Source organism: Chlorocebus sabaeus, chromosome 10, assembly GCF_047675955.1.
Source record: "Chlorocebus sabaeus isolate Y175 chromosome 10, mChlSab1.0.hap1, whole genome shotgun sequence".
In the NCBI taxonomy this organism is placed as follows: Eukaryota; Metazoa; Chordata; class Mammalia; order Primates; family Cercopithecidae; genus Chlorocebus; species Chlorocebus sabaeus.
The window spans coordinates 11,448,881-11,472,587 of NC_132913.1; the positions used below are offsets into that span (position 1 = coordinate 11,448,881).

At 37.6% G+C, this 23,707-nt stretch overlaps 1 protein-coding gene and 1 pseudogene across 4 annotated transcripts in view; one reads left to right on the forward strand and one right to left on the reverse strand.

Moving 5' to 3' along the window:
• EPB41L5 (erythrocyte membrane protein band 4.1 like 5) overlaps window positions 1-23,707 on the reverse strand; it is a 166,418-nt gene that overhangs the window by 96,475 nt on the left and 46,236 nt on the right. For all 4 annotated transcript variants that reach the window (XM_007964704.3, XM_007964703.3, XM_007964701.3 and 1 more), the window contains exons 4-14: window positions 18,399-18,441; window positions 17,113-17,191; window positions 15,833-15,877; window positions 15,604-15,656; window positions 14,293-14,413; window positions 14,068-14,155; window positions 12,815-12,903; window positions 9,671-9,740; window positions 5,540-5,709; window positions 4,400-4,506; window positions 2,823-2,850 (exon numbers count right to left, since the gene is read on the reverse strand). In XM_007964704.3, the coding sequence (XP_007962895.3) occupies window positions 2,823-2,850; window positions 4,400-4,506; window positions 5,540-5,709; window positions 9,671-9,740; window positions 12,815-12,903; window positions 14,068-14,155; window positions 14,293-14,413; window positions 15,604-15,656; window positions 15,833-15,877; window positions 17,113-17,191; window positions 18,399-18,441 (893 nt within the window). The remainder of the gene's footprint in view (window positions 1-2,822; window positions 2,851-4,399; window positions 4,507-5,539; window positions 5,710-9,670; window positions 9,741-12,814; window positions 12,904-14,067; window positions 14,156-14,292; window positions 14,414-15,603; window positions 15,657-15,832; window positions 15,878-17,112; window positions 17,192-18,398; window positions 18,442-23,707) is intronic.
• Window positions 7,378-8,696, forward strand: LOC140712660 (small ribosomal subunit protein uS5 pseudogene; annotated as a pseudogene).

Here is a 23,707-nt window from a genome sequence, read left to right on the forward strand (position 1 = left end):
TAATTTTTGTATTTTTAATAGAGACAGGGTTTCACCATGTTGGCCAGGATGGTCTTGATCTCTTGATCTCGTGATCTGCCCACCTTGGCCTCCCAAAGTGCTGGGATTACAGGCGTGAGCCACTGCACCCAGCTTCCTCGCCCCGCCATTTTTAAAAAAATCATTAAAAGGCACACACCAAGTGGAGAATCATTTATTCAAGAAAATCTACTAAATCTCATTAAGGCCTAAGTCTGTGACATTTGATCCACAATTTGCTTTTCTGTCCCTTTTTTCCAACCTTGGTGTGGTGGTAGCTCTACTTCTGGTGGGTGCAGCAAAGAAGATGGGGCTAATACTCCTCTAGTTCTCTATAGTTTAAATCATCTATTTTAAATATGTTCAAGAACTAAGGAAACCACATCTAAAGAAATAAAGTATGACAACTGTGTCTCACAAATTGAGGGTATCATTACGTAGACATTATAAAAAAGAACCAGAGAGAAATTCTGGAATTGAAAAATACAGTGGCAGAAATAAATTAACAAAGGGGGTGCTCCATAGCAGATTTGAGTAGGTAAAAGAATCAGTAAGCTTGAAGACAGGTCAAGTGAGATTACATCGTCTGAAAAAAAAGTATAAAGAGAAGTGAACAGACTTGGAGACCTGTAGGAAACCATCAAGTGTAACAACTTACATGTTAATGAAAATTTCAGAAGGAGAAGAGAAAGAGAGCATAAAGAATATCTAGAGAAATAATGGGTGAAAACTTCCAGACTTGATGAAAAGGTTATATCATGGAAAAGCAACTATATGAAAACTGGACTGGCAATATTTACATCAAATAAAGTCAACTTTAAAACAAAAGTTACTAGACATAAAAAGGAACATTTTATCACAATAAAAAGAATAGTCCATCAGTATACTATAACAATTATCAACACATACATATCTACCCCAAATTCACAACATACATGAAACAAAAACAGAAAGAAACTGAAGGGAGAAATAGACAATAGTTGTAGACTACAATACTCCACTCTCAAAAACGGATTAAAACTAGGCAAAAGATGAACAATGAAACAGAAGATCTGAACACAATAAACTAACACACATCTATAAAACACTCACTCCACTCAGAAACAGCAAAATATATACTCTTCTTAAGTACACATAAACTATTTTCCTGGGTTACTCATATGGAGGGGCCATAAAACAAGTCTCATTAAGTTGAAAGGGACTGAAATCATACAAAGTATGGCCTCTACTCATTATGGAATAAATTTAGAAAAAAATAAAATTTTGATGTTCACAAATACATGGAAATTTAGCAACACACTCCTAAGTAATCAAACAAGTCAAAGAAGAAATCACAAGTTAGAAAATAATTTGAGACAACCAAAAAACAAGAACACAACATAGCAAAACTTATTGAATTAAAGCAGTGCTTGAAAAGAAATTTAATATCTTTAAATGTTAAAAAATAAATATCTCAGATAACCTAATCTTCCACCTTAAGATACTAGAAAAACAGCAAAGTAAACCTAAAGCAAGCAGAAGGAAAAAATAATATAGAGCAAAAATTAATGAAAAAGAAAAACAGAAAAATCAATGAAACCAAAAGCTGGTTCTATTTGATAAGGTCAACAAAATTGACAAACCTTTTGCTATACTAGCCAAGAAAAAAAAAAAACTCAAAATACTAAAAATCAGAAAGGAATGAGGAGATATTACTATGGACCTTTTAGAAATATAAAGGAAAAGGGAATACAAACTGTATGCCAACAAACTAGATACCACAGATAAAACAGATAAACTCTAGAAAGACAATAACTCCCAAACTGAATCAAGAAGAAAAAGAGAATCAGGGAGGGCCCTGTGCTGTGGCTCATGCCTGTAATCCCAGCAAGATGTGAGGCGGAGGCAGGAGGATTGCTTGAGCCCAGGAGTTTGAGACTAGTCTGGGCAACACAGGGAGGCCCCATCTCTACAAAAAATTTAAAAATTAGCCAGGCATGATGGCAAGTGCCTAGAAGGATTGCTTGAGCCTAGGAGGGTGAGGCTCCAGTGAGCCAAGCCATGCTCAAGCTGCTGGACTGTAGCCAGGGTGAAAGAGGTAGGCCCTGCACCACCACCACCCCAAAAGAAAGAGAAGAAAAGAAAATCTGAATAGATCTCTCACAAGAATTTTTAAGCTTCACATAAAGAGAAAGATGGCTTTAATGGTGAATTCTACCATACATTTAAATAATTAATATCAATTATTTACAAATTCTTCCCAAGAAATAGAGAGGAAGGCACACACACAAACTTATTTTGTAAAGCCAGTATTACCCACCCCACATAAAAAACCAGATAATGACACTGTAAGGAAACTACAGGCCAATATCTCTGATGAATAGACACACAAATCCAAAAACATACTAGGCTAATGAAATCTAGCAACATACAACACAAAGAAGGACTATACACCACAACCAAGTGGGATTTATCCCAGGAATAAAATTGCTTATTTGCAAATCAACTTTGTTCTTTGCGCTCCTTATGTACAAGGATCATAATTTATCTTTAGATCCTCAGCCACTTGCCAATAACAAATGTATGTTATTCTCTTCATGAATGGCTCATCTGTCCCGACCCCATTCTTTACTTCCTTAAACTGCTCTAATTTTTCATCATGTCAATTTTATCTGGCATTACATGTTTATTTATTCCCTGATATATCCATGGTGCGTTAGGGACAAACCGACATTTTGATAGGTCTTAAATATTTGCTTAATGATAGCAACTACATAAATTCCAAACATTCTATATCAATTTCTAAATTGCAAAACATTACTTACCTAAGTTCTTCAGGTTTTGTAGCACATGCTAACAGAAGAAAAAAGATAACACCTCATTAGTTTCATCTTACATGATAAACTGCTGCACTATTCAAAGCAAAACTTGAATTGCTTTATAAGCCATGTTTCACAACCACACATTTCTTTCTTTGAGAAAGGGTCTTCATGTTTTGTAGAGACAGGGGTGGGTCTCACTACTGTTGCCCAGGCTGGTCTCGAACTCCTGAGAGTTGAGCTTGTGGGCTCAAGCAATTCTCTCACGCTGGCCTCCCAAAGTGCTGGGATTAATGGTGTGAGCCACCACATTTGGCCCCAACCATAAATCTAAAAATCTTCAATTCACCAAAGTGTCTTGGGGTTCACACCATCAAGTCAACAATGGCAATTATTTTCATTTTTCAAATAAAGCAACAGAATGCATATATATCTCCACCTTTTAAACAGAACCGATCTGTAAGCCTCCAGAGTGAGCTGACAGATTATGAATTATCATCAGTGGAAACCAAGAGGAAACTTAGGGTTTTAAAATCATCACAATTCATTTATAGCTGTATACTTAATTTATAGCCACACCAAAACTTATGAGTATAAATCATTTTTATAAAAAAGTCAATACTGCCAAACATCAGATCATTACAGTTGTTTTTGGACAACTCGTGATGACTCTGACAGTGGAAATACTTAAAATTAAATTTGCATTTTAATGCAAATTCAGTTTAAAACCAAACACAAGGTTTAATTTATTTGTCAAGGTAAACAATGCTTTTTCTTATATAATCGATCTTAATCAGCAAGTAACAATTATGAATTAGGAAATGTCTATGTGTAACAATGATGAATATATTTTAAAATAGTATTTAATAGAATCCTTAATATTATAATACAATATGAAATAAATTTTACTTAAAAAAATTCATCACAAGACAATGTTTTGGCCAGGCATGCCTGTAATCCTTTTAGGATTGGGGAGGCCAAGGTGGGCAGATCACTTGAGGTCAGGAGTTCAAGACCAGCCTGGCCAACATGGCAAAACTCCGTCTATACTAAAAATACAAGAATGAGCCAGGAGTGGTGGCACATGCCTGTAACCCCAGCTACTCAGGAGGCTGAGGCATGAGAATCACTTGAATCTGGGAGGTGGAGGTTGCAGTGACCTGAGATCACACCACTGCACTCCAACCTAAGCGACAGAGTGAGACTATCTCAAAATAAATAAATGAATAAAAATAATATTTAAAAAAATTCCTAAGGGGATTAAAGGATGTTTTAGAATGAGATCTATAAGTCAAAAAGGGAGAGAATATGTTGCTCTACAGAAACACAGTTTTGTATACAAAAACTGAACACAACCTCAGACTATCATTTGAATTGGGCTTAATATAAAGTTTAATCTCTGCTAACAATACAGGCAATTTTTCTCTATGTATCCCATGAAATTGATTCTGCCAGGAAAGTACTTTAGTTGACTGGAACAGACCTGAAGAGGAGATTGACGTAACTTCCTCTTATGGAAACAACACCAGCACATAATTAACTGTCAAGGAAAAATAATCCTTTGAAAGAGGTGTGCACTTCACCTTTCATTTGTAGAGTTCGTCTAGAATATCGTTTGCTGGGCCTTCTTTCAAAGGATGTTGATCTTCTTGCTTTATTGGTTTTTGTGGTCTGATACTCTGTTTTCCCACTAAATGAGGCATAACAGAAGGGACATTTTAGGTCTACAGCAATAAAGCACACACAAATAAGACAGTCTACATTCAGGTTCTCCTGAAAAGAATCATCCTAAACTTCATCCCACAGGAGCAACTACTAATAGTCTTGATCTCTCTCTTTACCATATCATTCTTTCACTCTTTAGGCTTTTGTGAACTATGCAACAGATTATGTTGGTTTTATTTTTCTTGTATGTATGCATATCACCTAAGTACACATTAAATAAGTTTGGAATATTTGTCCTTTTATGGAAACTCCCTCTCTTTCCCATCTACATTCCTCAGTGCAAAGTGTGTAATTAAAAGAATATTTTCAGTTACTTTTTCTAATTGTGATACACACTTTTCAGTGTAATTTTCCAGAAATGTTTTTTAAGACTAATGTCTTATTCTCCTTGACTTCCATTTAAATTCTGTTCAGAAAATGCCTCCTTATTTTAACATAAGTAGAACAGAATACTACTTCTATTAACTCCACACAATCAACTTGCCACATTATTGGAATAATCCATTCCTTCTGTAACTGATTTCCATGGCATGCAGAACACTCACAACCAATAATCCACTCTCCAGTAAACCAAAACATTTCTAACTCATGACAACAAACAAGGAGTCATGAGAATAATGAACTTCAGGCTTATAAAGGACCACAAATGTTATCCAGACTAATATCTCATTCAGTGCAAGAAACCCTTTTCTATATGGTATCCAGTGTTGGGTGAAGAGTCCATAAGACTCTTGTTAAATAGATAAATTGGGAGTGGGTTAATATATAAAATAAACATCCAGAGGGATATAAAAGCCATTATACAATTACTGTTTTCCCATCTAATCGAGAAATTATAACCAATAACAATACCACTTTTTCTATTTCATTTTGGTCAATGGAAGACGCTGGCAAACCACTTTATTCCTCTCTACCTAATCTGTAAAAATGAAAAGGTTGGCCTAAATTTTTTGGACTGTATGCAATGAAAGATAGATAAAACAGCTATTAAAATTAACCTATATCTAAATCGTGATCCTAGTCGAATAAATCCTGATCGATGAGCACTCTTTTGGACAGGGCCTCGAAGGCGGAAGAAGGCATGATGCTCCACAGCACATTTCCATAAATGTTTGCATGCTTTCGGATGATCCAGTCTAAAGACAAATGTATGCTCCTGTTCTTTGCCCTGAAAAAGAAGAGATATATAAAAGGATGATTACTAGTTCAAACAGTCCTATCTCCTATTTCTGAGCTACAAACACATCCATGAATAAAGGATCTAGTGTGCTCCCTGAAATTCAGACACTCTTTACCGTATCGACATAATAAGGGCAGAGTTGAAATCAAGTTGTTCATTTTCTCAGCCAATACAAAATTATTCCTAAGAGTTATTCCCCTCTACTTACATGATCTCATTTGTCAGAGAGACTTGAGATTTCATCTGCCATTATTTGGGATAACTGTATAATTATAATTTGAGGGATCATATGAGATCTGGCAGTATATATCGACAGCCCTAAAAATGCTCACATTTTTGTCCTAGTAACCACACTACCAGGAGTCTAATTATAATAGTTAACATTCACATAGAAATTTTTCTAAGGATTTCACATAAATTATCTCAATAAGTAGATACTATCATTAGCCCCATTTCATAGATGAGGAAACTGGGGCTCAAAGAAATTAAGCCCAAAGTCACAAAGCTATTAAGAAAGAAAACCAGAAATGAACTTAACCATTAGCCTTGCTCCAGAATCTACACGCACCTCTAACACCTAAGTCATACTGCCTCTTTAGGGAAAATTATTTCCTAAACATCAAAAGTTATATATGAAGATATATATTTCCTCAGTCTCATTTATAATAGTAAAACTTGGCACAAACCCTAAACGTCCAAAAAAAGAGAAATGGTCAACTAAATAGCAGCATATGTAAAAAATTATACAGAGGGGTAAGTGAATAAATGATGAATGAATGAATGTGCTATTGTTTATTCATATTACACAATACCATATATATGTTAGATCTACATATGTACACATTTAGATAAAACAGGCAAGCTGCAAATATACATAATTATGCAAGTTTTTAACAATTCTAAGATGTGTTAATATTTGGAAAAAGTTACAAAATATATATGAGAATAATACCCTCCAAAAATAGTGACCAGGTACCAGAAGAAAGGAGGTAGGTAGTCAGGGGGTTAGACTTTAGTTGGTATTATTTATTCATGTACATAATTGTATTTATCTGTTTCTAAAAGAGATCTAAAGCCCAATGTAAAAAATGTTAAATCTAGATCCTAAATAAGATGGTTATCTATTTTATAATTTTTGGTACTTTTCAGGTTATTTAAAGATACTATTAAGACAGTAAAGATGGATACGCTGATTACCCTGATTTGATAATTACACATTGTATACATGTATCAAAACATCACTCTGTATACAATAAATATGTACAATTATTACATGTCATCTAAAAATAAAAGTAGTGGAAAAAGGGTAAGCCAAGGAGCAGACGATATTGCAACACTAATACCTGACAAAGAACTAATATCCAGAACATATAATTTTTTCAATGAATACAAGGCACATTACCTAATAGAAAAATGAGCAAAAGATTTGAGTAGGCATTTCATAAAAGTAAGTAAGTACTAAACCAGAGTCATCATTAGGAGAACACAAACTAAAACCACATTCTACTCCACAAGAATGGCTAAAATGAGAGAGACAGGATTCCGGAAAAAAAAAAAAACCACCAATAACATTGCTGGTGGGAGTATACCCTCGTATTAAATACTTTGGAAAGAGGTTTGGCTAAATACACACACACACCTTAGTGTCCACAGCAGCACTCTTTTTTTGTTTTTTAACTTTTATTTTTGGTTTAGGGTACAAGAGGTTTGTTACACAGGTAAACACGTGTCATGGTGGTTTGCTGTACATGTTATTTCATCACCCAGGTATTAAGCCCAGTTATCTCTCAGTTCTACTCTTCTCCCTCCTCCCACCCTCCCTACTCAAGTAGACCCCAGTGTCTGTTCTTGCCTTCTTTGTGTCCATAATTTCTTATCATTTAGCTCCAACTTGTAACTAAGAACATGTAGTATTTGGTTTTCTGTTCTTGCATTACTTTGCTAAGGATAATATCCTCCAGCTCCATCCATGTTCCTGCAAAAAACATCTCATTCTTTTTTATGGCTGCATGATATTCCATTGTGTGTTTAAAATAGGAAAAGTACGGCAGTGAAATTACCGAGGAGAGGAAAATGAAAGAACTGGATTTAAAAAAAAATCTTTTCTTCTCCAAGAAAACACCAAATGGCGGATGATGCCGGTGCAACGGGGGGACCCGGAGGCCCTGGTGGCCCTGGGATGGGGAATCACTGTGGCTTCCGTGGAGGTTTCAGCAGTGGCATCCGGGGCCCGGGCCAAGGCCACGGAGCTCACGCAGGCAAGGCCGAGGATAAGGAGTAGATGCCCTTCACCAAGCTGGGCCGCTTGGTCAAGGACATGAAGATCAAGTCCCTGGAGGAGATCTACCTCTTCTCCCTGCCCATTAAAGAATCTGAGATCACTGACTTTTTCTTGGGGGCCTCCCTCAAAGATGAGGTTTTGAAGATTATGCCGGTGCAGAAGCAGACCCGTGCTGGCCAGCGCACCAGGTTCAAGGAGTTTGTTGCTATCAGGGACTACAATGGCCACGTCGGTCTGGGTGTTAAGTGCTCCAAGGAGGTGGCCACCACCATCCGTGGGACCATCATCCTGGCCAAACTCTCCATTGTCCCCGTGCGCAGAGGCTACTGGGAGAACAAGATGGGCAAGCCCCACACTGTCCCTTACAAGGTGACAGGCTCTGTGCTGGTGCGCCTCATCCCTGCACCCAGGGGCACTGGCATCATCTCAGTGCCCTGTGCCCAAGAAGCTGCCTATGATGGCTGGTATTGATGACTGCTACACCTCAGCCCAGGGCTGCACCGCCACCCTGGGCAACTTCGCCAAGGCCACCTTTGATGCCATCTCTAAGACCTACAGCTACCTGACCCCTGACCTCTGGAAGGAGACTGTGTTTACCAAGTCTCCCTATTGGGAATTCACTGACCACCTTGCCAAGGCCCACACCAGAGTCTCCGTGCAGCAGACCCAGGCTCCAGCTGTGGCTACAACATAGGGTTTTTATACAAGAAAAATAAAGTGAATTAAGCCTTAAAAAAAAAATCTTTTCATTATAAAAATGTTTAAACATACAGAAAAACTGAATATCCATATACATAGTGTCTAGATTCAACAACTGTTAATATTTTGCTGAAATTGCTTTTATCTATATCTGTATGCATATGTTAAAATGTATTAATTTGCATAAAGTAAAATTCTTCTTGCCTTTTCTAAAGTATCATATAAATGGAATCATTCAATACATAATTTTTTTAATCTGGCTTCTTGCATTAAGATGTGCATTAATACATGCATGTGACTTGCATCCATGCATGTATCAATGAAGAACCACACTGTAACTGATACAAAGGTAATCTTTAATTCAAAAGGCTTTATTATTAATATTATTAGGTAGATCTTTTTGATCAGTTAATAAATAGAGATAAAGTTGGTTTGCCACAGTGGCCTACTCCTATAATCTCAACATGTTGAGAAGCCAAGATGGGAGGATTACTTAAGGCCAGAGTTTGAGAGCAACCTTGGCAACATACTGAGATCCCTGCCTCTACAAATAAATGAAAAAATTAGCCAGGCGTGGTGGCATGTGCCTGCAGTCCCAGCTACTCAGGAGGCTGAAGTGGGAGGATCACTTGAACCTAGAAGGTCAAGGTTGCAGTGAGCTATGATAGTGCCACTGCACTCCAGCCTGGGTGACTGAGAGAGACCCTGTCTTCAAAAAAATTAAAAAAAAAAAAGTCACTTAAATGTAATTTTTTATGTACCTCAGATATATTATCAATGAAGAAACAAGAAGAGACTTTTGTATTATTTTTCATCCTAAGGGCAGAAAACCATATTTTTAGGATGGTATGACCATACTGTTTCCATTCTGTGGCTCTATAAAACAATGAGATACATTCCCTCTTTTTGGGAAATAAGTTACCACATAATACAGTCACTGTCAAACAAGTAATATAATTTCATTCCTACCTGATCATCATCTTCTACAACCACCAAGGTTAATTTATTCTTCTTAAAATCCAATCTGGTTATCTTTGGCCTATAATATAATAAGAGAATAAAAGCCAAATTACAAATAAATGTTCTCTAAATATGAAAAAAATTGTTTTTATTTCATATACATTTAACCATCTAACTCCTGCATTAAAAATTGACAGTAGGGTAAGAGTAATTTGCAATACCTATCAAAAGACAGGAAACAGAAAAACACAGTACATATTTCAAAAACAACATCTCTGACAAAATTGAGGCTGCACGTATCAGACTTTAAAAATATTAAGGAAAAAGAAACCAAGAAATCTATGTATTTGATAGGTCTCAATTATGGTGTAAGAGATTCTTTAAGTCTAGGTAAAATTGTTTCAGTGTTAAAGCAGAGAAGTAACACAGGAATGAACATAAAGCTTCCAAAAAAAGCCACAAAGAAAAACACTGATGACAGTTTCCAGCTCTTTTCTTTTTGTTTGCTTCAGATAGGTTCTCACTCCATCGCACAGGGTGGACTCCGTTGCACAGGGTGGAGTACAGTAGTGTGTTCATAGATCACTGCAGCTGTGAACTCCTAGGCTCCAGTAATCCTCCTGCCTCAGCCTTACTCCCACACCACACCAGGCTAATTTTTGTATTCTTTGTAGAGACAGCATCTCGCTACGTTGCCCAGGCTGGTCTCAAATTCCTGGGCTCAAGTGATCCTCCCACCCTGGTCTCCCAAAGTGCTGGAAGTCTTCTCACAGATGTGAGTCACTGCAACCAGCCTCAACTCTGTTTTCAAGAGGAATTTTGTTTTGAGGAAATACATCTTAATTTTTTTAACCTCGCTTTATGGCCCACTTTCCAACTGTATCTTCCTACTTGTAAATTCCAAACCACATTTGAACTCTGTATTTCCATGAACTGTGGATATTGAAACAATGTGACACTCACTCTCACTGACCAATCTTTAAATATAACATATAAAATAGATGTAAAACATAACTTCTTTACAAGAGCTTTACTAAAAAAATAATAATAAATAAACAATAGCAGGAGAAGGAAAGCAAACAGAATCTCGCTTTGTCACCCAGGCTGGAGCGCAGTGGTGTGATCTCGGCTCACTACAACCTCCACCTCCCAGGTTCAAGCAATTCTCCTGCCTCAGCCTTCAGAGTAGCTGGGATTACAGGCATGTGCCACCATGCCATGCCTGGCTAATCTTTGTATTTTTAGTAGAGACAGGGTTTCACCATGTTGGCCAGGCTGGTCTCAAACTCCTGACCTCAAGTGAGTCCCTGCCTTGGCGGGGATTACAGGAGTGAGCCACCTGGCCTGCCCTAAGTAGTCTTCTAAGTGCTTTACAAGTATTAATTAACTCTCAAGACAACCTTATGAAAAGGTACAAAAGGTGCTTTCTTTATCTCTCTGCCTAAAGCATTCTTAGGCCTGGAAGCAAGTTCCATTTGCCCACAGGACAAGCTAGAGGCATGAGGCGATTTAACACCCAAGAAATGAGAAGATTATTGCCTGTGGTTCCTCACCCATCAAGGGACAACTGTAAAGGTGTTCAACTGAAGTCTCTCAGAGTCCCTAGCAAGAACACCCAGATGCAAAACTAAATGAAATACTACCTTCAATTTTTTGAGGGAAATAATTTTCAACCTAAAATTCAATTCTCAGCCTAATTATCAAGAAAGAATAAAAGACAAAAAATCATTTTAAGGCATTTAAGGATTCAAACAAATTACTTTTCTTAGGCAGTTACTTCCTTTACTTAGGCAGTTGGCGGGGGTGGAGGGGATGAAGAAAAAGGAAATCATGGGAGGACCACACAGGATCCTAGCTGAGAACACGGGAAAGGGAAGTCTCAAGATAAAAAATGGAGAGCAACCTGAGCAGCAAACAGTTCCAAGGGGAACAGAAGAACCATTTAATGCAACCCTTGATAAAAAAAGCTTGAGGAGAAGACAAAGGCAGGTAATTTAAAGGGATGTGTGGGGTATGTGAGATAGGGAAGACAAAAGCTCTAGAACAAAAACAAAAAGCTAAACAGAAAGGAAATGTAATACAGTTGTGAGTTCCAGGACTTCAGAGCTGATCAAGAAAAAGTACTGCATAAGAGGCTTTATTGAGCAGTGTTTGGAAAGGGTTGCATGATAGGGGTGGTCCTTCACAGCAGGTGACCTTCCAGAGACAGCAGCTGCAAGGCTACCAGCAGATGGGGAAGAGGGCAAGGAAACTCAGTCAAGAGGGGAATCTGAGAGGGGGCCTAAGTGCCTAGGGGATGGCATTCAGCAGTTAAGTGTGAGGGATCGGAGTCAGAGAACTCAGAAAGGCAGCCATGGTTTTGGGGTCCTTTAACCTACAGCGCTTGCCTTATCTATGGCCAGCAGATGTCAGGGTGCAGTTTCATGGGCAATATAAAGCAGAAATGGCTAAAAATAGACTTAGTGGGCTATGTTTAAAATAACTGGATGTGCCAGAATTTGAGTTCGATACCAAAGGTCTTTGCGCCAATAGTCCCTGTCTAGTGTACACAAGTATACACCTAAGCTCTGTACTAGTTCTGAGAGACACATCTTATTGTAAACACAACTCTGATTCTCAGCTTTTAGAATACCAGACAAAACCTGGTGGACTCAATTATGGCCAAGAAATACAAGTAAAATCTATCCTTGATGTAAAAGTAAAACGTAAATGTAATTTACAGGTATGAACAATAAAAGCTGGAACAGTATAAGGAGTATAGCTTAGAGAAGGGATAAAAATATTAACATCTTCTTCTTACACAATAGGGAGTAAAGGGATTGTGGAATAATAAATATTAAAAGCATAACTACATGAAGGGAGAAAGTGTCCATGTGAACATCTGATACATATAAAAACATAAATATTTATATCAAGATATATATTGTGGTATACTTTGAAACTAATGGGAAATACAGCTAGAAGAATTTTAATAATTGCCTCTGGAGAGTGGGAAAAATGACGCGTAGTAGTGTGATAGGAGACAGCTGCTTTCACTGACAAGTTTTTCAAAACTATTTGATTTCCAAACTCTAGTTTATGTATTAAATAAATGGTTTTACTCATTAAAAACCAAAACAATAGTAAGTATCTTCGACAATAACTCTTGCTTACCAAAAAAATAAGCCAATTTTGGTATCTCCTTCAAAAACAAGGACTCCTGTTGGTGTTAGTCCCAAACTATAGTCATTCCCATCTCTAGCCTAATTTAAGGGGAGAAAAATGTGTTAACTTTATTTGTACAAAACAGGTTTCACATTTTGACATCTTTTAAATTTTATTTTTGTATTGAATTGTATTAATTATATACAGGCTAATATTAATATATGAGATGTTTTCAACAATTAGAGTATCCGTAATAACATTCTCAGAAAAATTTATGCATATATTTTTATTTCTAGTCATGGAAACACTAGAGTTTTAGAGTGTACCTTCACTGAAAGTGGGTAGTTACACTCCCACTACAAACAAAGCTGTTTCCACATTCTTCCCATATTGTACTTACCACTTAAATCATGTATTTTGGAAAGGACTGCCGATATGGTTTGGCTCTGTGTCTACACCCAAAACTTGTGTCAAATTGTAATCCCCAGTATCGGAATAGGGGTCTGGTAGGAGGTGACTGAATCATGGAGACAGACTTCCACCTTGCTGTTCTCATGAGTGAATGAGTTCTCATGAGATCTGGTTGTCTGAAGGTGTGTAGCACCTCCCTCTTTGCTCTCTCTCTCTCTCCTGCCAGCCATGTAAAGATGCACCTGTCTGCCCTTCACGTTCCCCCATGATTGTAAGTTTCCTGAGGCCTCCTGAGAGGCAGAAGCCTGTACAGCCTACAAAACCATGAGCCAATTAAACCTCTTTATAAATTTATGTCTTTATAGCAGTGTGAGAACGAACTAATACAACTGCCTTTCTGGAAAACTGTTACTAGTTAAACTAGAAATAAATGACTACAAAGCTGTTCTAAAGTTTATCAAAGTCCTTAAGCTATAAATCTTCAACTTTGCATACTGAATTATTTTAACAGAGCCTACTCAGTGTTAGTCATATAATAGGAAGTAAAAAGGGTAACACATGGCTCAAAAGCTTAAAACAATTTTTTATAACAAAAAATAAATAAATAAACAGCTTAAAAGGACCAAGTACCTTGTTCGGGATTTTGGCTGCTTCTCTTCTTTCTTATAATGAACCTTTCTGTGACATTCTAGTCATTTGGTATTTAATCTCAAACTTTTTAACCATACATCCAAAGTACCCAGTGCTAGCTTATGCAAACTCCATGCCCTTCCTCATATTGAAAAATGCCACAGTCATTGTGAACCTCCAAAGAATAAATTTTTTAAAAAGCATCATGGTACAATGCTTACCTTGACCACATGCATATCAACCCCATACATTTCTAGCCATTTGGCTTTATTCAGATAATTGGTTTCAGCCTGTGCTGGTGTTTGACCTCTGAAATTTAAAACAATGATTTTTAAAGTAACAATAAATATGAAATAAATTCTATACCAATGATAGAAATAGAGGAAAATGAATATGAAATAACTGTTGTGGTGATTTTAAAGAAAGTATGGTCAAATGCCAGATACCTGTATTCCTTCCATTTCTCAAAAATAGCCAGTTCCATCTCTTCAGTCTGAATAGGCACGAACCTGAACTCAGAGACAAGTTCAGGACTATGCTCAGCAAGATCATAGTCACCAAGTTCAGCTATAAACATAAGTTTCAAAAGTTATATGTATTTCCTGCTAAATCTTTCAAAAACCATTTCATTAATGAAAACTGCTAAGATTAGATTCTTAGGAATTTCTTGCAAAAATTCATAATACTCAGACAAGTCTCCAAAAGTAAATCTAGCCTATCAGTCATACACATATATCTCATATTTATTGTTGGCAGTGTATTTTTAATTACATATCTTTCTCTTAATGTATTCACACCTCAGTGCTTAGCCTTTGAAAACTGCTTTCTAGACTTCCATAAAGAAATACCTCTGACCTCACAGTGAACAACTGAAAAAATTTAGTAATCGTTAAAAGACAATTAACTGGGATCTATTAAGAATATTACTAAGGCTGGGTATAGTGGTTCATGCTTATAGTCACAGTACTTTGGGGGCTGAGGTGGGAAGATCGTTTCAGGCCAGCCTAGACAACAGAGCAAGACCTTGTCTCTTAAAAAAAAAAAGTACAAAAATTAGCCAGGCATGATGGCCTGTAGACCCAGGTACTCAGGTGGAAGATTGTTTGAGCCCAGTTGTTCAAGGCTTCAGAGAGCTACGATCATGCAATTGCACTCTAGCTTGGGGAAAAGAGTGAGACCCTATCTGAAAAAAAACAAAACAAAAGAATATACTGATTACACAGAATATGACCCCACATACCAATCTAAATATAGTCCCTGTCTTCCAAAATTTTAAAATTATTAATCCTAAAGAAATAACTGAAAGGAACTTAAAAAAATCGGGGGTAGGAAGCAGCAGGGAAAAATCTGAACAATGCACAAACATGTATATACTCATCTGTGGCTATTTCTGAACAAAATGTAGGTTTGGAGTGAAAGAACTGCTAAGCTATATGGCTTCAGCAACAATTTACTCATATATAACTGCATTTCTTTTAAGGAAAAAGTTCGCTGAAGGCCCAATCATAACATTCACAGACTTATCAGGTAGACTATGACGTTTCAACACTTTAGGTGAAAAGGGAACAATTACATGAAAGAGAAGAAAAAGAAGGCAATGTTCTAAAACAAGTAAAAGTCAGAGTTAGACACTGATACAAGTTTATACAAAAACAGTGTTGTTTCTTTGCTTGTTCATAATCAGAATCTTCTTTAACTAAAAACACACAAAAAAGGATTATACTTGAGTCTTAACAGTCAACATAAGAATTGCTTACCTTGCAGATTATAAGCTGCCAACTGCACTGCTGTATCAAAGGGACAGTCTAATCTGAGACCGAAACACAAGTTTGTTAGACAAGTTGATTTCATAACCTTCATTTTAAGATAAATGAAAATACATGTTTTATGTTGACCACTTCTTTTTCACAACCATAAACTTACTTTCAAAATAATTTTCAACCACCCATGAAAATGTGCATTTATCCTTAAATAACTAATACTCACTTTCCACTGAGAATATCTTGTTTTAACTGAAGAACAAATAAATACCTAAGAAAAATAAAAGGCACAAATTTAACCCAACAGCACAGTCTACTGTGAAAAAAAATCTTACCCTTCTAATTTGAGAAGTATTATTTTATTAAAAATTATTTCTGTTAATGTAAAGATGTACATAGTTTGGGGATACATGAAATAATCGAACACATTCATATAATTTGTAAGGATCAGGTTAGTATATGTGGAGTATCCATCACCTTAAATATTTGTCTCTTCTTTATGCTAGAAATATTTGAATTCTTTTCTTCTAGCTATTCTGAAATGTCAAATACATAATTGTAAACTATAATTACCCTACTGATCTAACACTAGTTCTTAGAAGTATTCTTAATTACAAGCTTGGCACAGTGGCTTACACCTATAATCCCAGCACTTTGGGAGGGCAAGGCAGGTGGATCACTTGAGGCTAGGAGTTCAAGACCAGCCTGGCCAACATGGCGAAATCCCGTCTCCACTAAAATACACAAATTGGCTGGGGGTGGGAGCACGTGCCTGTAATCCCAGCTACTTGGGAGGCTGAGGCATGGTAACTGCTTGAACCTGGGGGAACAGAGGTTGTGGTGAACTGAGAACATGCCATTGCACTCCAGCCTGGATGACAGAATGAGACATGTACTTCTTATGTGAAGGGATACAGGCATGGATATAATTACAGATGATAGCTACAATCTCATTGTCAAGGTGTTCTAGAGGAAATCCTTCTAAAGGAACTCAAAAGCTCAACTTTTTCATTTAATAAATAGTATGTGTATATGGAGTGATGAATTTACAATAAAGACTATGAATAAACACAAAAGAGGCAGGATAAAATTAAAATAAGTATATATAACATAAGGTTTATTCAAAACTATTCAAACCAATCAGAATCTAATGTTTTTCATTAATCAATGGCATTTCAATGAGTAAAGAAAGTCGAGAACCAATCTGAATAAACTCCCTGAGGCCAAAGATAGATTACTTTCAACATCAATAAATATAATATTGCAATGTATTGAAACATGTCAATCTTGTTAACATTCCCGAGTTGAGAGTGATACTTAAAAAAAAAAAAAAAAAAAAAAAAAAAAAAAAAAACCACATCCCAGAATAAAATTCTATTATCTGAGGTCCTGTTACCAGGGGACAGGAATCCATTTTATTAGCTGGCTATAAACTGGAAACAATATACAGACAATCTTTCAAAACTATCAAAATACCCCTGGCACAATTCTAAATAGTGTTCTTACCGGGTTAGCTCCTCACGAAGATTATTTGGTTCTGACGAATAAAACTTAACTCGAAGATGCAGACAATAGGGTGAACCAACTGTCATTTAAAAAAAAAAAAAAGGTTTTAATAAAAGAAACTAAATAATACTTTTCAGCCAGAAAATTGGTCAAAAATCTATTGAAGTGAGACAAAAGATCAGGTTTTGATGGCATTATTTCAGGTTAGATCGATCATAGGCTTAAACATGATGCTAAAAGATCAATTACAATTTTTTAAATGTACCATGTCATCATATAGTATATTACTATAATCTCTCATCCCAATAGACAGCTCTAGATTAATTCTAACAATTCAGAGCCAAATGCATCAAATAAAAGTCTTGACTGTGCAATCTAACAGCCCTGAAAACCTGCTACACTGAAGAATACGTATTTAACTGCTCATGGTGAAATCTTCCCACACAAATACACTTCAGCAAGTTCACTAACTTCCATAATCTCAGTGGTCTTATAATTTTGAGACAAGAGTTGAGATGCCCTAATAAGTCTGATAAAAAGTCAAGCTGGGGCCGGGCGCGGTGGCTCACGCCTGTAATCCCCGCACTTTGAGAGGCCGAGGCAGGCAGGTCAGGAGATCGAGACCATCCTGGCTAACAGGGTGAAACCCCATCTCTACTAAAAATACAAAAACTTAGCCGGGAACGGTGGCGGGCGCCTGTAGTCCCAGCTACTCAGAAGGCTGAGCCAGGAGAATGGCGTGAACCCGAGAGATGGAGCTTGCAGTGAGCCGAGATCGCGACACCGCACTCCAGCCTGGGTGACAGAGCAAGATCCATCTCAAAAAAAAAAAAAAAAAAAAAAAAAAAGTCAAGTTGGATAATGAATAAACAATGGTATTCTCTCTCTGAATGACACTAACATTTTATGTGAATTGTTTCATTTTTCTTAATTTTAAAATACTATATAACAAAGTCTCAAAATATTTTCAATACTAGGGCAGATGCCAAACAGGAAAATTCCAACACAAATAATTAGCAAATAAACGTTAAGCATTTCGGGCAAAGCCAACCCCATTTGCATGCTGCAAGGTTTTCTCCTAGAAAGTTAAACCCCAATGCAGCCTATATAACTTGGGGAGTAGCTCAGTTTATCAGAATAAAATGATTTCTAGAAAATGGAAATGCTAAAAAAATTCATCTTAAATTCATCTTAAAAAACATGATTTCTTATATCCTATCAGAAATCAGAATTTCTAATATATTATATTTCCTCTTCCCCCCACAAATAATTTTTTCAGCACTTACTTTTTACTTGCTTTTTGATGCTTTTTGTACCATCCAACCAATGCTGAAAAACAAAAACAAAAATTTAGTTAAGCAGATGATAGAACTTTAAAATTTGAATTACTAAAAGTTACTTTTCATTGTGCCTACAGTGATAACAAGGAAATACTTCACAAGAGAAAAACCAAACTGAATGAGAAAAGAGGTGAAAGGGAAGAGTGGCCAATATCCGCAGCAAGCTTATGACATACGTGAACAAAAACGACATAAAACCTGACAGAACTTTTAAGTTCTGGGATACATGTGCAGAATGTGCAGGTTTGCTAACTAAGTATACACGTGCCATGGTGGTTTGCTGCACCCATCAACACGTCACCTACATTAGGTATTTCTCCTAATGCTATCCCTCCCCTAGTCCCCCATCCTCCCGACAGGTCCAAGTATGTGATGTTCTCCTGTGTCCGTGTGTTCTCATTGTTCAACTCCCACTTATGAGTGAGAACATGTGGTGTTTGGTTTTTCTGTTCCTGTGTTAGTTTGCTGAGAATGATGGTTTCCAGCTTCATCTATGTCCCTGCAAAGTACATGAACTCATCCTTTTTTGTGGCTGCATAGTATTCCGTGGGGTATATGTGCCACATCTTCCTTATCCAGTTTATCTTTGATGGGCATTTGGGTTGGTTCCCAGTCTTTGCTATTGTGAACAGTGCTGCAACAAATATGTGCACATAATGGGATTGCTGGGTCAAATGACATTTCTGGTTCTAGATCTTTGAGGAATCACCACACTGTCTTCCACAATGGTTGAACTAATTTACACTCCCACCAACAGTGTAAAAGCATTCCTATTTCTCCATATCCTCTCCAGCATCTGTTGTTTCCTGACTTTTTAATGATGGCCATTCTAACTGGTGTGAGATGGTATTTCATTGTGGTTTTGATTTGCATTTCTCTGATGACCAGTGATGATGAGCCTTTTTTCATGTTTGTTGGCCGCATAAATGTCTTCTTTTGAGAAGAGTCTGTTCATATCCTTCACCCATTTTTTGATAGGGTTGTTTTTCTGGTAAATTTGTTTACGTTTCTTATACATTCTGGATATTAGACCTTTGTCAGATGGATAGATTGCAAAAATTTTCTCCCATTCTGTACACTGCCTGTTCACTCTGATGATAGTTTCTTTTGCTGTGCAGAAGCTCTTTAGTTTAATTAGATCCCATTTGTCAATATTGGCTTTTGTGGCCATTGCTTTTGGTGTTTTAGTATGAAGTTTTTGCCCATGCCTATGTCCTGAATGGTATTGCCTAGGTTTTCTTCTAGTGTTTTTATGGTTTTAGGTTTTACGTTTAAGTCTTTACTCCACCTTGAGTTAATTTTTGTATAAGGTGTAAGGAAGGGATCCAGGTTCAGTTTTCTGCATATGACTAGCCAGTTTTCCCAATACTACTTATTAAATAGGAAATTCTTTCCCCATTCCTTGTTTTTGTCAGGTTTGTCAAAAATAAGACGGTTGTGGATGTGTGTTGTTAATTCTGAGGCCTCTGTTCTGTTCCACTGGTCTATATATCTGTTTTGGTAGCAGTACCATGTTGTTTTGGTTACTGTAGCTTTATAGTATAGTTTGAAGTCAGGTAGCATGATGCCTCCAGCTTTGTTCTTTTTGCTTAGGGTTGTCTTGGTTATACAGGCTCTTCTTTGGTTCCGTATGAAGTTTAAAGTAGTTTTATTTCTAACTCTGTGAAGAAAGTCAATGGTAGCTTGATGGGGATACCACTGAATCTATAAATTACTTTGAGCAGTATGGCCATTTTCACGATATTAATTCTTCGTATCCTTGAGCATGGAATGTTTTTCCATTTGTTTGTGTCCTCTCTTATTTCCTTGAGCTGTGGTTTGTAGTTCTCCTTCAAGAGGTCCTCCACATCCCTTGTGAGTTGTATTCCTAGGTATTTTATTCTCTTCGTAGCAATTGTGAATGGGAGTTCACTCATGATTTGGCTCTCTATTACTGGTGTATAGGAATGCCTGTAATTTTTGCACATTGATTTTGTATCCTGAGACTTTACTGAAGTTACTTATCAGCTTAAGGAGACTTTGAACTGAGATTAAGGGGTTTTCTAAATATACAATCATGTCATCTGCAAACAGAGACAATTTGATTTCCTCTCTTCTCATTTGAATACTCTTTATTTCTTTCTCTTGCCTGACTGCCCTGGCCAGAACTTCCAATACTATGTTGAATAGGAGTAGTGACAGAGGGAATCCTTGTCTTGTGCCAGTTTTCAAAGGGAATGCTTCCAGCTTTTGCCCATTCAGTATGATATTGGTTGTGGATTTGTTATAAATAGCTCTTATTATTTTGAGATACGTTCCATCAATACCTAGTTTATTGAGAGTTTTTAGCATGAAGGGGTGTTGAATTTTATCAAAGGCCTTTTCTGTATCTACTGAGATAACCATGTGGTTTTTGTCATTGGTTCTGTTTAGGTGGTGGATTACGTTTACTGATTTGCATATGTTGAACCAGCCTTGCATCCCAGGGATGAAGCTGGTAGATGAGCTTTTTGACGTGCTGCTGGATTCAGTTTGCCAGTATTTTACTGAGGATTTTCACATCAATGTTCACACTGGCCTGAAATTTTCTTTTTTGTTGTGTCTCTGCCAGGTTTTGGTATCAGGATGATGCTGGCCTCATAAAATGAGTTAGGGAGGAGTCCCTCTTTTCCTATAGTTTGTAATAGTTTCAGAAGGAATGGTACCAGCTCTTCTTTGTACCTCTGGTAGAATTTAGCTGTGAATCCATCTGGTCCTGGGCTTTTTTTCCTTGGTAGGCTATTAATTACTGCCTCAATTTCAGAACTTGTTGTTGGTCTATTCAGGGATTCGACTTCTTCCTGGTTTAGTCTTGGGAGGGTGTATGCATCCAGGAATTTATCCATTTCTTCTAAATTTTCTAGTTTATTTGTGTAGAGGTGTTTATAATATTTTCTGATGGTAGTTTGTATTTCTGTGGGATCAGTGGTGATATCCATTTTATCATTTTTTATTGTATTTGATTCTGCTCTCTTTTCTTCTTTATTAGTACAGCTAGTGGTCTATTTTGTTAAAACAGAGCTTCCCTCAGGAGTTCTTCACAAAAAATCAGCTCCTGGATTCAGTGATTTTTTGAAGGGTTTTTCGTGTCTCTATCTCCTTCAGTTCTGCTCTGTTCTTAGCAATTTGTTGTCTTCTGCTAGCTTTGGAATTTGGTCTTGTTTCTCTAGTTCTTTTAATCGTGATGTTAGGGTGTCAATTTTAGGTCTTTCCCTGCTTTCTCCTGTGGGCATTTAGTGCTATAAATTTCCCTCTAAACACTGCTTTAGCTGTGTCCCAGAGATTCTGGGATGTTGTGTCTCTGATCTCATTGGTTTCAAAGAATTTATTATTTCTGCCCTAATTTCATTATTTACCCAATATTCATTCAGGACCAGGTTGTTCAGTTCCCATATAGTTGTGCAGTTCTGAATGAGTTTTTAATCTTGAGTTCTAATTTGATTGTACTACGGTCTGAGAGACTGTTGTTATGACTTCTGTTCTTTTGCATTTGCTGAGGAGTGTTTTACTTCCAATTATGTGGTCAATTTTAAAGTGTGATGTAGTGATGAGAAGAATGTATATTCTGTTAATTTGGGGTGGAGAGTTTTGTAGATGTCTATTAGGTCTGCTTGGTCCAGAGCTGAGTTCAAGTCCTAAATATCCTTGTTAATTTTCTATCTCATTGATCTTTCTAATATTGACAGTGGGGTTTGGGAGTCTAAGTCTCTTTGTAGGTCTCTAAGAACTTGCTTTATGAATCTGTGTGCTCCTATTTTGGGTTCGTATATATTAAGGATAGTTAGCTCTTCTTGTTGCGTTGATCCCTTTACCAGGACCTTCTTTGTCTTTTTGGATCTTTGTTGGTTTAAAGTCTGTTTTATCAGAGCCTAGGATTGCAACCCGTCTGTTTTTGTTTTTGTTTTGAGACAGAGTTTCACTCATTGCCCAGGCTGGAGTGTAATGGCGTGATCTTGGCTCACTGCAATCTCCACCTCCGGGGTTCAAGAGATTTTCTTGCCGTGGCCTCTCAAGTAGCTGGGATTACAGGCATGCGCAACCTTGCCCAGTTAATTTTTGAATTTTTAGTAGAGACGGGCTTCTCCATGTTGGTCAGGCTGGTCTCGAACTCCCAGTCTCTGGTGATCCACCCGCCTTGTCCTCCCAATGTGCTGGGATTACAGGTGTGAACCACTGCGCCCCGCCAATTCCTGCTTTTTTTTTTTAACTTTCCAATTGCTTGGTAAATATTCCTCCATCCCTTTGTTTTGAGCCTATGTGTGTCTTTGTCCCTGAGATGGGTCTCACAAATACAGCACATCAATGGGTCTTACCTTTTTAATCCAACTTGCCAGTCTGGATCTTTTAATTGAGACATTTAGCCCATTTACATTTAAGGTTAATATTTTATGTGTGAATTTGATCCTGTCATCATGATACGGGCTCCACCCAGTCCGAACTTCCTGGTGGCTTTGTTTATTTATACTATGAGGGGAAAACTGCCTACTCAAGCCTCAGTAACAGTGGATGCCCCTCCCCCTACCAAGCTCGAGCATCCCAGGTCAGCTTCAGACTGCTGTGCTGGCAGCAAGAATTTCAAGCCAGTGGATCGTAGCTTGCTGGGCTCCATGGCAGTGGGACCACTGAGGTAGACCACTTGGCTCCCTGGCTTCCTGCAGCCAGCTCACTGTCTGCCCAAACGGCCACCTAGTTTTGTGCTTGAAACCCAGGGCCCTTGTGGCGTAGGCACCCGAGGGAATCTCCTGGTCTGCAGGTGGCGAAAACCGTGGGAAAAGCATAGTATCGGGGCGGAATGCACCATTCCTCACAGCACAGTCCCTCACGGCTTCTCTTGGCTAGGGGAGGGAGTTCCCCGACCCCTTGCACTTCCTGGGTGAGGCGACGCCCCACTCTGCTTCTGCTTGCCCTCCATGAGCTGCACCCACTGTCTAACCAGTCCCAATGAGATAAGCCGGGTACCTCAGTTGGAAATGCAGAAACCACCTGCCCTCTGTGTTGGTCTCGCTGGGAGCTTCAGACCAGAGCTGCTCCTGTTCGGCCATCTTGCCAGCCATCATGTGACTTCTCAAAACATTTCCTCTGCTCCCTCAGCAACGAGATTGACATTCTAAATTTTGCCCTTATTTCCCTCACTATTCCCAAATAAATGACTCTTGCCAAACTGTTAAAATCAGAGAAAAAAGTATCCTCATATTCCAGTGCCTGATTAATTCTTAAAATGTAAAATTTATTGGCAG